Source organism: Thalassophryne amazonica, chromosome 20, assembly GCF_902500255.1.
Source record: "Thalassophryne amazonica chromosome 20, fThaAma1.1, whole genome shotgun sequence".
NCBI lineage: Eukaryota > Metazoa > Chordata > Actinopteri > Batrachoidiformes > Batrachoididae > Thalassophryne > Thalassophryne amazonica.
This window is the reverse complement of record NC_047122.1, coordinates 15,704,392-15,717,520: the sequence shown is the minus strand read 5'-3', so window position 1 is coordinate 15,717,520 and position 13,129 is coordinate 15,704,392. Positions and strand designations below refer to the sequence as shown.

At 42.3% G+C, this 13,129-nt stretch overlaps 1 protein-coding gene across 2 annotated transcripts in view; it reads right to left on the bottom strand.

The window, feature by feature from the left end:
• slc9a1b (solute carrier family 9 member A1b) overlaps nucleotides 1–11,316 on the bottom strand; it is a 37,144-nt gene extending 25,828 nt beyond the window's left edge. Inside the window, exons 1-7 of one of the 2 annotated variants that reach the window (XM_034160768.1) lie at nucleotides 10,784–11,316; nucleotides 6,537–6,997; nucleotides 6,067–6,317; nucleotides 5,742–5,959; nucleotides 5,418–5,611; nucleotides 3,242–3,331; nucleotides 3,002–3,072 (exon numbers count right to left, since the gene is read on the bottom strand). In XM_034160768.1, the coding sequence (XP_034016659.1) occupies nucleotides 3,002–3,072; nucleotides 3,242–3,331; nucleotides 5,418–5,611; nucleotides 5,742–5,959; nucleotides 6,067–6,317; nucleotides 6,537–6,997; nucleotides 10,784–11,054 (1,556 nt within the window). In that variant the 5' untranslated portion in view covers nucleotides 11,055–11,316. The remainder of the gene's footprint in view (nucleotides 1–3,001; nucleotides 3,073–3,241; nucleotides 3,332–5,417; nucleotides 5,612–5,741; nucleotides 5,960–6,066; nucleotides 6,318–6,536; nucleotides 6,998–10,783) is intronic. The other variant, XM_034160769.1, reaches the window with a different exon arrangement.
• Nucleotides 11,317–13,129: the final 1,813 nt, after the last annotated feature.

The following is a 13,129-nucleotide window of genomic DNA, read 5'->3' as shown; positions in this document are numbered from 1 at the left end:
AAGGAGTTACAAAAAACTCAATCTCCTCCCGATGGTTTCCAGACACCACCAGAGTTACTGGTTGTGTCTTGTGTGTGATTAAAGGGAGGAGGGTGCCATCTAGTGCCCGCACCTGCAATGGCGAAGGAAGCGCCACCAGAGGGAGCCCTACCTCCCTTGCCCATCTGCTGTCTAGCAAATTCCCTTCTGACCCCGTGTCCACCAGTGCTGGGGCTTGAAGGGTTAAATCCACCCACTTAGGTTTCAAACACGCTATGGTCATCTGTCCTGAGGTGACTTATTAAACTACAGTCTGTATTTGTGTCATGTTTTGGTCCTGTTTGGGTTCCAGTTTTATTCGTCCCCTTTTCTTTTCCTTCCGTTTACCTCGGTCTTAACTTTATGGTTGTTTTGCCACTTGATTATTTTCATTCTAGTATGGTTCTGATTGTTCCGGTCCATGCATTATTCTGTGTCCCTGGTTTTGGTTCCTTATTGTATTCTTGGTTCACTCATGTATTGCATTTTCAGTTCAGTCATTTATTGCTTTTCTTTCTGTATGCTTGAGTCACTAGTTTCATTCTTGGTTATCGTTTATTTTATTAGTCATGTATGTATTGGTTAACTTCCTTCAGTTGTTATACATTCTCTGGTCTTGCTTCTTATTTATCCCTTCCGTCTTATTATTCTAGTTGTGTTCTGGTAGTCATCAGTTTTACTTTCTGTTACTATTCATTTTGTGTTCGGTCTTAGTTTTTTAACATTCTTTGCATTATGCTTTAGTCACAGGTTTTGATTATTATTTATCTTCAGTGTTTCGTATCTGATTATGTTCCATTTGTGATTTATTGCATTCTCTGTTTATCAGTTATTTTATATTAACATCTCAGTTTTTGCATTTACTTTTATACATTATTCAGTGCCAGTTCTGTTCCAGTTTCAATTAGTATTACTGATCTCCTTGTTTCCCGCTTTTTAGATTAGTCACATTATTTCCTTGCTTTTTTCCCCCCTTTTGTTTTGCTCACATTAATTATTGTCTGCCTTAAGTACATCACATCTTCCACCGTTAGTTTTTCCAGTTCTCTGAATTCTGTTTTCCTTCCCTCACTTTCTTGCACCTGTTCCTCATCTGTCAGCCACGTCCCCTTTCCAGATCTTTCGTCTTCGCGTGCGTCTTGTTTTCCCGTCACCGCCTCCCTTATTTAAACTGCGTCTGTTCACTCCCTCATTGGTTGTTTGTTGATTTACGAGGTCTATTAGAAAAGAAACCGACCTTTTTATTTTTTCAAAAACTATATGGATTTGAATCACGTGTGATTGCGTCAGACAAGCTTGAACCCTCGTGCGCATGTGTGAGTTTTTTCACGCCTGTCGGTTGCGTCATTCGCCTGTGGGAAGGCTTTGAATGAGCATTGGTCCACCCCCCTCGTCGGAATTCCTTTGTCTGACTTCTTCCTGAGAGACTGGCGCTTTGCTTGATCAAAATTTTTTCAGAAACTGTAAGGCACATCCAAGTGGACACCATTCGAGAAATTCAGATGGTTTTCGGTGAAAATTTTAACGGCTGATGAGAGATTAAGGAGTGTTACTGTCGCTTTAAGGACAGCCCACGGCGCCGGACAGCGCGCCGCGCCCCGAGCTGCCGTCGTCAGCCTGTTTCGAGCTGAAAACTTCCAAATGTAAGCCTCTGTTGACCCAGGACGTCGTGAGAGAACAGAAGTTTCAGAAGAGGTCGGGATCAGCAGTTTATCCGGACATTCCACTGTTAAAGGAGATTTTGTAATGAAAGACGTGTGGACAGATTTGCGCGTCGCCACCCAGCCGCTCATCGCACGGCGCCACAGCAAAACACCTCCGTTGGAAGCATTACAGGACAAGTTTGAACATGCCCAGCTGTTAAACAATTTCTCGGATACTCACTTGACTGAAAGCCATCGAAAACCGCCTGAATCTTACGAATGGTTATCAACATGGAGGTGTTTTTCTGTGGCGCCGCGCCATGAGCGGCTGGGTGCCGACGCGCGAATCCGTCCGCACGTCTTTCATTACAAAATCTCCTTTAACAGTGGAATGTCCGGATAAACTGCTGATCCCGACCTCTTCTGAAACTTCTCTGTTCTCTCACGACGTTCTGGGTCAACAGAGGCTTAAATTTGGAAGTTTTCAGCTTGAAACAGGCTGACGACGGTGGCTCGGGCGCGGCATGCTGTCCGGCGCTGTGGGCTGTCCTTAAAGCGACAGTAACACTCCATAATCTCTCATCAGCCGTTAAAATTTTCACCGAAAACCGTCTGAATTTCTCGAATGGTGTCCACTTGGATGTGCCTCACAGTTTCAGAAAAAATTTTGATCAAGCAAAGCACCAGTCTCTCAGGAAGAAGTCAGACAAAGGAATTCCGACGAGGGGGGTGGACCAGTACTCACTCAAAGCCTGCCCACAGGCGAATGACGCAACCGACAGGCGTGAAAAAAACTCATGCATGCGCACCAGGGTTCATGCTTGTCTGACGTAATCGTATGTGATTCAAATCCATATAGTTTAAAAAAAAAAATAAAAAGGTCAGTTTCTTTTCTAATAGACCTCGTATACCACTTACCAGCACTCTGTCACAGTCCTTTTTTGCTGTTTTTTGACTCTGCTCTGTTTACCGGATCCTGCCTTTAGCCTCAGCTCTGATAACCCAGTTTGCTTGTGTACTGGCCCTGCTTGTTTTTGACCACATCCTCTGTCTCAGCCCTGCCTGGTAGCTTTGCCTTCCTGTATACCAAACCCTTGCCTGTATTAAAGACCATCATTTTTACCCATACGTCCTGCTTGAGAGCCTGCATTTTGGGTCCAGCCTCCGTCTGTGCCTCCGCTCCGCCTTTTGGAGTTTGGCGTTCAGACGACTGACTGTTCAATGTTCAGAAAGTTCAACCTGCACACTTTGATTACATTCTGCATCATCATCCATTTTATCCAGTAATTACACAGACACGTCTTCTCTGTCAGCAAATGACAATAACGGAACAAACATACTTGTCTTTCCAGTGGTGATGTCCGTAATGTCCACAAATGTCTTCAATTCCTGTCAGCAGATGATCCATGAACTGAAGACAAAACAAACCTCAATCATCTGCATTTTTCCTTCATGATGAACAATAAAAAAAAACAAAAATCACACAAATTTGAACCTCTAAAAGGACTTAATCTGTTGTGTTGTCCTAATCTATATTAAAAAATGTAATGTTAAGCAGAAGTAATTGTTTTATGTCTCACTTGTGTATGAATGGCCTCATTAATTGATTCTTTGCTCTCCTTCTTCATCTTAACAGCGAGGAGCTCCACCAGAGGCCTGATGGTCATTCCCTGCAGACACAAACACCGTGCACGTATGTTATCCACACAACAAACACAAACCACCCACGCCTCGCGTTTGACACACACACTCATTTTGTGTATTTGAGCGAGATCATAATATTTGATCAATTACACATAAACCTGCTGCCAGGTTTAATCCAAATACTTAAACAGTCTCGACCTTAAGTTTGACCTTTCAAGGTCATGGTCGCGTGACCAACAGAAAGGTGATGTATGACTTGATATTAGTAACCACATGTGTGTGTTTTACCTCGACCTGTGACGTTGATTTTTAATGGAATCATCTAAAAATCAAAGCACTTTTTCAACGCCTGACCTTCAATTATTCCAACAGGTTTGGTCCAAACTGGATCATGACAGAGATTATAAACGTAGCATCTCAGTGGGAAATAAACGGCTGTAAAAAAAAACAAATTCCTTTTCCAAACAGTTGTCAAAGCTTCACCCTTCCTATTGGCAGATTCTCAAAAGCGCTGTTGGTCCTTTGAGGTAGGGAGGATAAGGAGGAGGCAAGGAAGTAAAGATGAGAGTTAAGGAAAGAAGGTGAGGAAGTGTTAGAGTTGAGTGAGTGGATGTTTCTCAAGGAAAAGACATTTACTGATAGTGACAGTCACGCTGAACAAGGTCATTAAAAAAAAATCATAATGACAAGAGAACCATAAAGAGACAAAATAATAAAACTAGAAGATGGTAATATTTTAAAGTTCTATGTTGTGTTGAAGGAAACACTGAAGAGTGAAATTTTCAGGCTTCCAGCAGTAAATAAATAAATAAATGCTGCTTCTCATTTTTAGTTCCGAGCCTGGGAACAGAAATCAGACCAGAACCAGATGACCCAAGAGGTCTACAGGGTTCAGAATACAGACCCAGAACTGAACTGATGAGCTGTTTTTTAAGTATCGAGGGGATAGTTGGAAGACGACCAGAGAAAACGACCCAATATCAGTTCATCCCAGTAAAAATAAAAGAACATCTTGTCTGCATGTGCATTTAAGTGTGCTGATGTGTTTAAGGTGATGACAAGTTACAACAGCGTGAGCTCATGATTTTTATTTTTTCCTTTTTTTTTTTGTCTTTGGTTCTTCGGATGAACACATTTCTTTATTGCCATTATTTAGTCCGTTCATGGGGCTGTGTTTTTTTTTTTTAATATATGCAGTGTTGCCACAATTACTTAGAAAAGTTACTTTATTAGTTACTTTATACAGTTACTTCATTAGCAGCTTTATGCAGTTACTTTATTAGGAGCTGCCAACAACTTGTAACTAATAAGGTGACCAGTATACTAACATGGTTACTCAAGATTGAGTAATCAGCAAAGAGAGTAATAGTTACTTTGCTGAGTACTCTAGCTTAAAAATAACCAAGTTAGATTACTCATTATTTTATTAGTTACATTCAACAGCTGCTAATGAAGTTACTGTATAAAGTAGCTGTAAAATGTAACTGTTTAAAGTAACTAATAAAGCAACTTTTCAAAGTTACTGTGGCAACACTGAATATATCATTATATAGTTAGTCTGAATAAAAACAGGAACAAACTGTGATATTTTGGCTAATTTGTGCCATTGGGACAACATCAAGTTGCAACAGCAAACCCTAGGAAGGGAACCCTGAGGAATCCCACCTATCATCTTTGTTTTCTTCTCCTTTTTAAATGGCATTTAAACCAATGCGCCACAAATCCAAACTTGGTTCAAGACCTGTCCAGTAATGCAGCATTGTCACAAGGTCAAATAATACAAACACAAACGTTTCTCCCCAGCTGGTGTTAAAACTTTATGACGTCAACATGGAGGTGAACAGAAACCCAAATTTGAACTTTAAAATGACGTAAGCTATACACTGGGTGATGATATTTTTGTTCATTCCTAAAAGATTGAGAGAGGCACGATGATTGTTTTCAAACACTCTGGAAGTCTGACTGGATTAAATCTTCTGAGCTGAATCTCCTCTTCCACTAATCTGACTATAAAGGTTCACTGTGCCATACGGTAATCTGGATCTTGGACCAGAGTCAGCTGATCTGGGAGGAGAACCATATTACTGGAGGCAGGTCAAAAACAGTTCTCACCTGCACAAAGACGGTGAAGAAGATGACTGTGATGATGGCGGTGAGAAACAGGTCTTTCCTCTCGTTTGTCAGCAGGAAGCCCAGCGAGAAGGCAATGGCGCCTCGCAGGCCACCGTAGGCGATGATGAACTGGTCCTTTTTGGTCAACTTCACAATGCGGAATTTATTGATGATGTACGTCAGGCCCATGACTCCTGAAACACATCATGACTGGATTCATGAAGAAAAAGAAGAACGCTCACACACAGCCAACAAGATGCAAACATTTAAAGCCATTTATGAGACAAACTAGGACAGGTGTGGACTCTCAGGGCGCTCACTGACCCAGCACTCGAGAGGCCAGGCAGAGGACGATCGTGGAGCTGACAAAGATCCAGTTCCAAGCGTGATGACCAGCCACGGTGGAAATGCTGAGGAAGATGAAGATGAGCGTCTCGCTCACACTGCTCCACATCTTCAGGAAGTATTTAATGGTGGTGTAGGACTTGTGGGAAATGTTGGCTTCCACGTATGGTCGCATGGTCACGCCACATGCGATCAGCCTGACCAGACAGGAAAATGTGCTGATCTCAGAGGAAATTAATGATTTTTTTTTTTTTTTTTAAACACAGCTGTGTAACATTTCTGACGTTCAACAGCTTCCGCTTACGACATAATCCCAGACAGGTGGAAGACTTCGGCAGACAGGTACGCCATGTAGCTGTAGAGGAACACAAACAACGGCTCAATGACACGCGTGTGTGAAGTGAAGCGGGACGTGAAGCCACCCAGGATTCCATAGATGGCTCCCACCATGACTCCGCCCACCGAAACCACGAAGAAACACACCACGCCGAGGAAGGCGTCACCAACGGTCACACTGCCTGCGTGGGAAAACTCCTCAAACAGGTGGTACAAAACCTGCAGAGAGGATTCAGGCACAAAGCAAAATAATAGTATATGCAATTGTTTTTTCATTTTTAATTTTGTAAAAATTCTCATGCAATTTCCAACAATCAATGCACGTGCTGCTGCACGTACAGACCCTGTGCCAACTTATGTAACCTTTAAAACTCGTAATGAGATACGGATGCACTTTCCTGAGGTGTCCAACAGGTGGTGGTACAACGTGTGACTCACCACAGTGACGGCATCATTAAGAAGTGACTCGCCAAACACCAGGATGTAGAGCAGCTCGTTGATGTGGATCTCCTCAAACACGGCCAGCACTGCCACGGGGTCTACGGCCGACACAATGGAGCCGAACAACAGGCAGGAGAGCAGATTCACGTCGGCCAGGTGGGCGCCTTCAATCTGACACACCGCGTACATTGTCCCCCCAATGAAGAAGGCGTTCCACAGCGTGCCCACCACTGCGAACACCAGGATGGTGCCCAAGTTCTCCGTAAAGGGTCGAATAGGCAGGAAGTAGCCGGCATCCAGAATGATGGGAGGCAGCAAGCAGAGGAAAAAGAGCTTTGAGTCAAGAACTGGGATCTCCTCGCCGATGGCCTTGATGATGCCGCCAACCAGCAAGCCAACGACGATCAGCAGGCAGCTCTCAGGGACGACGCTGGACACTCTGGGAATAATGTGAAAACCTGCAGAAGAACCAGCAAAGAATAAAACAAACAAACACCAAGAAAATACCTCAATCTCATAAAAATAAATAAAAGAAATTATTTATTTTTCCAGTAGTGTCAAACAACCACAGCAGGATTTGCACAGAATCGATATTTTGTGTCTGATGGCTGAGTGCACTAAAACAGCATCTCAGGATGAAACATCTTCATGAATTATAAAACATGTCCGTACAAGGAAAAAAATAACAGCCTTGTGCTTTAAATTATTCAAATGCAATGAGGTTTCTTCATAAAATTAATATATAAGCATTCAAATGTATTTAAATTTTGGGCCAAACTGTGCATCCGGAAAATATTCACAGCGCTTCACTCTACCCACATTTCTTTATATTACATACATTTTTTTTCATCAAAATTCTACACATCGCACCCCATAATGCCAAATTGTTTTATTTTAATTTTTGCAAATTTACACACACACACACACACATATATATATATATATATAAACAAAAAACTAAAGACATCGCATGTACATAACTATTCACAGCCTTTGCCATGAAACTCCACATTCAGCTCGGGTGCATCCTGTTTCCACTGATCATCCTAGGGTCATTCCATGTCAGTTCAACGTATATTTGAGGGGCCTCACGCACTTTGTCTCAGATTTTCTTTAAATATTAATAAAATATTCCCAGACTATTCAGAACAACAAATCTGAAGTTTGAGGCCTGTAAGCCAAGTAGTTTCCGAAATATGGCTAATTTAGTGTGCATGGGGTCTGCTGTTTATTAGGCAAAAATTATGGCAGTCATTTCTGGAGCCATGTTCAAGGTAGAATATCTAAGCAAATAATGGACTTAGAGGCCTGAGATTTTCTGTGGCAGTTGTCATGGACACCCAGACTTGGACTATAGTCAAACAACATATACAGACACTAAACTGTGAAGTTTATGTATCCTCAAACTACTGCCCACATGAGCAATAGTCAATGTAATATTTTCCATAGTTTGAGGATACATAAACTTCACAGTTTAGTGTCAATGTCTGCTGTTTGACTATAGTACAAGTCTGGGTGTTCATCACAACTGCCACAGAAAATTTCAGGCCTCTAGTCCATTATTTGCTGAGATATTCTACCTTGAACATGGCTTCAGAAATGACAACCATAATTTTTGCCTAATAAACGGCAGACCCCATGCACACTAAATTGGCCATATCTCAGAAACTACGTGGCCTACAGGCCTCAAAGTTCAGATTTGTTGTTCTGAATAGTCTGGGAATATTTGATTAAATTTTGAAGAAAACCTGAGACAAAGTGCATGAGGCCCTCGTTGAATTGACATGGAATGACCCCCTTTTTAATGTAATTTTTTAAAAAGGTGTGTGTAGGTTGTATGCTGCGCATGCCATTACACCCCTTGATTATGCAGTTGTGTTGGTGTGGGGAACTTTATATATGATATATTGTATTGCTATATGTCTCTACCTGCTGAGTTATGTTTGTATTACATTTATTTGTATTTGGGGACTGCAGATGCAAATTAGTCTAAGGCTAACTCTGGTGCAATGCATCAAATGGCTTCATTTATGTTTCAATTGCAAATGGCCCCAATCAATCAGTCAATTAATTTTCAGTCAATTAATTGACTGATTGAAATGTTTCTACAACTTAACTGGAGTCCACCTGATGGAAATTCAGTTGATTGGACATGATTTGGAATCGTCTGAGACAGGATTGTCTCGAGGCACAAATCTGGGGAACGGAACATTTCTGCTGCTTTGAAGGTCCCAATGAGCACAGTGGCCTTCATCATCCATAAATGGAAGACGTTTGGATCCACCAGGACTCTTCCTAGAGCTGGCCGTCCATCTAGTGATTGGGGAGAAGAACCATAGTCAAGGAGGTGACAAAGAACCCAATGGTCACTCTGTCAGAGTTCCAGCATAACTCTGTGGAGAGGAGACCAACCATCAATCCACCAATCAGGTCTGTATGGTAGTGTGGCCAGACTGAAGCCACTCCTTAGTAAAAGGCACATGACAGCCCACCTGGAGTTTGTCAAAAGGCACCTGAAGGACTCTCAGACCAGGAGAAACTAAATTGTACAGTCTGATGAGACAAAGATTGAACTCTTTGGTGTGAATGCCAGACGTCATGTTTGGAGGAAACCAGGCACCATCCCTACAGTGAATGTTGTATGGTGGTGGCAGCATCATCCATGATCAAAGCCACACACAAGCATGTGCGCGCACACACACACACACGGCTATTATTAAACAGAAAACCTGCAAATATGAAACAATGGAGTAAATAATTTTGACAAATGATTAATCATAAAAATATTTATTTTTCTAGCAACCAACTAACTGATTAATATACAGAGTTTCAGCTCTAATTAGTTAGTTTTCTTTTAACTATTATTGTAGATTTTCTGACACATTCTGAAAAAGTCAACAGAATTAATTTGATTAATTTTCCTTTATTATTTCCTTTTTTTATTACATGGGAAATGAGTTGTATGGGTTTTATTTTTAAGTGATGAACATTTATTTATGTGACTCCAAGAATGAATTTTTCTTTTCAGCGCTTCACATGCTGTTACAGGGTCATGTGACCACAGGTCGTGACCCCTGTCCTCTGCACACTGGGGACGTTGTTTTTGAGCTGCTCAGCTTCACAGAAGACAGCTGCACAAAGTGATAAGATGCTCCACAGCTTCATTCTGCCTCCTCAGCCAATCACAGCCTGCAGGAGCTCCTCCTTCAGCCAATCAGTAGCTTCTGAGCTTCAACATGGTCACATGGTCACCAGACAGCAGATCATCCAGATTATACTCAAGTTTTTTTTTTCTTTAGCAGAATTATTCAAAAACAAAAAGGTTGATGAGAAAGTGTCAATCAGACTTAGAATAAATACAACTTTAGAACTCTTCCACAGCATGTCTTTTTCCTGATTCTCTCCCCTCAGTCCCAACCAGTCCCAGCAGAAGACTGCCCCTCCCTGAGCCTGGTTCTGCTGGAGGTTTCTTCCTGTTAAAAGGGTGTTTTTCCTTCCCACTGTCGCCAAGTGCTTGCTCACAGGGAGTTGTTTGACCGTTGGGGTTTTTCTGTAATTATTGTATGGCTTTTTCCTTACAATATAAAGCGCCTTGGGGCAACTGTTTGTTGTGATTTGGCGCTATATAAATAAAATTGATTTGATTTGAACTCTGCAAAAAGGGGTGGAGCCAACAGGTTGGGTCAACTTGCATTATTTACATATGTTTGGAATTTAATGTGAAACATCATCAAAATATATGAAGAAATTCAAAACTTGAAGCAGAAAAATATTCAGCCTGAAACAGCTCATTTTAGACATCTGTGACATAGGTCACATAACTGGACTTCATGCTCTTTTAGCCACGCCCACTGAGACCAGGAGGAGGCTCCACACCTGAGACTCCTCAGGGAGGCTTCTGAGGATAGAAGGCTCATCCTGAGGACAGGAGCCTCCACCCGAGGACAGGAGGATTAACCTGAGGATGAGGACAGGAGCCTCCACCCGAGGACAGGAGGATTAACCTGAGGACAGGAGGATTAACCTGAGGACAGGAGGCTCAACCTGAGGAAAGGAAGTTCATCCCAAGGACAGGAGGACGCTTCCATTAGTTAATCGGGTCAGATATTTCAAAGGTTCTGTGTTTTACAGTTTCATGACCACAGAATCAGACACAGAATCTGACCTGAACTTTCAGCTCTGGGTTTTATTTTAACCTTTTCGTTTTTTATTATATTATTCTTTATTTCACTGGGATTTCTCACCAAGCTTCATGAGCAGCGCGAGCAGGATCCACAGGGAGATCTCGAAGGGTTTCTTCACGTAGTCATAGTTGAAAGACAGGACCGGAAAAGCCTTCTTGTGCGGAGCGGTGGAGTTGGTCCGGTGGTGATATTTCTCCTCCTGGCCGTTGCTCCACGTGCGGTTGTTTTCGCGCCTCTGGCACGTGGCGGTGAAGCAGAGCAGCAGGAGCAGCGCGCACAGAGGCCACCTCCTGTCGGGAGGCTGCAGGAGCCCGCTGAGGAGCACCGACATGTTCAGATGATGCTCTGACGGCTCAGATGTTCGTCTCCTCCGGGTGTGGATGAGGACGATCGGAAGTGATCGAGGCGCGCGCTCTTACGCACAGAGTCCGGACGCATCTTTAAATAAAACGCTGACGTTAGAAGAAATGAAGGTCCACATCGCGTGGACACACGTGTAAAAGATTCAAGGTCTGTTTGTATACCGACATCAAAGAGCTCCGCCCGCATTAACAAGCGACTGCAGCGACCTCTGCTGGAGCGGGAGGACTAACTGACGTGCAGGAAGACCGTTTCATTTTTCTAACTGCTTTCAGTTTGAGCAGTTTGTTGTCGTTCTGTTTGTAACGGAAAACCTTTGAACAGTTATTTTCTGCGTGAATTTGTGACTCAGAACTCTGGACTGATGCTCATGTTATTCTTAAATCAAATATATTTTATTTAGTTTAGAGCACCAAAAATCACGCACGCACGCACACACACACACTTATGAAAATTTGAGGTGCTGATTTTACCATGTATGTTTTTATTGTTCTGTGGGTCAACAAACAGTTCTATAACATTTAAGACATTTTCGCCCAATTTCATTAAAAACGGTAATTATTAAGTTACAAATCCATAAACTTGATTTCTGTGTGGCTGGACTGATCAGTACATGACAAAAGAAAAAGTTGAATGAATTAATTTTACAAACCGGATTAAATCATTCTGAATCAGTTTTTATGGATTATCAGGGGAAACTTAAATTTTATTACATAATACGTATTTTTTAAAATGAAAAATCAATTATTTTGCATATATTTATTTGTTTCTTTGTGTTTTGATTTTTCTCATTATTTCAGCACAATAAACCTGAACCTCCTGCACATCAATAACGTGGAGAAGCTGATTTCGAACAGAATAACTGCACAGTCAAACCACATGAATGACTCTGCAAAGATATACTCACCCAAATCATCCAAAGCCATTTTCACTCAGCCTGGAATTACGGTGCATCAGGAAAGTATTCACTTTTTCCACATTTTCTTATGTTCCAGCCTTATTCCAAAATGGAGTAAACTTTCCCCCTCAAAATCCTGCTCACAGCACTCCATAATGACAACATGAAAAACCTGCAAATTTATTAATAAAAACTAATAAATCACGTGTACGTAAGTATTCACACCCTTTGCTCAATACTTTGTTGTTGCACCTTTGGCAGCAATTACAGCCTCAAGTCTTCTTGACTATGACGCCACAAGCTTGGTGCACCTATCTTTGGGCAGTTTTGTCCATTCCTCTTTGCAACACCTCTCAAGCTCCATCAGGTTGGATGGGGAGCGTCAGTGTACAGCCATTTTCAGATCTCTCCAGAGATGTTCAATCAGATTCAGGTCTGGGCTTTGGCTGGGCCACTCAAGGACATTCACAGAGTTGTCCTGAAGCCACTCCTTTGATACGAGGTCTGTCCAAAAAGTATCAGACCTTTTTATTTTTTGCAAAAACCATATGGATTTGAATCACGTGTGATTGCATCAGCCAAGCTTGAACCTTTGTGCGCATGCGTGAGTTTTTTCACACCCGTCGGTTGCGTCATTCGCCTGTGAGCAGGCTTTGTGTGAGCACTGGTCCACCCCTCTTGTCGTTTTTTTATTGCGAATAAATGTCTGAACGATTTGGAGCTTTGCTGCATCAATTTTTTTCCAGAAACTGTGAGAGACGTCCAGGTGGACACCGTTCGGAAAATTAATATGGCTTTCAGGGACAATTTTGTGGGGATTACACAGATTAAGGAGTGTTACTGCTGCTTTAAGGATGGCCCACAACTGCTGAGAGCGCGCCATGCTCCCAGCACTGATCGACAGGCTGAATCAACCAGATAATTTCCAAAGTGAAGGCTTTGTTGATCCGGGACGTCGTCTGACTTCCACAAAAAAAGGAAAAAGGCATGGACATCAGCACTTTTTCGGCACATTCCACTGTTAAAGGAGTTTTTTCATGGAAAGAAAAGTGGACAGATGCGCCACCGTGCCGTTTATGGCGCGGGACAAAACCACCTCTATGTTGGTCTCACAGGACGGCTTTCAGATGGCTGTCGGTGGGTTTTCA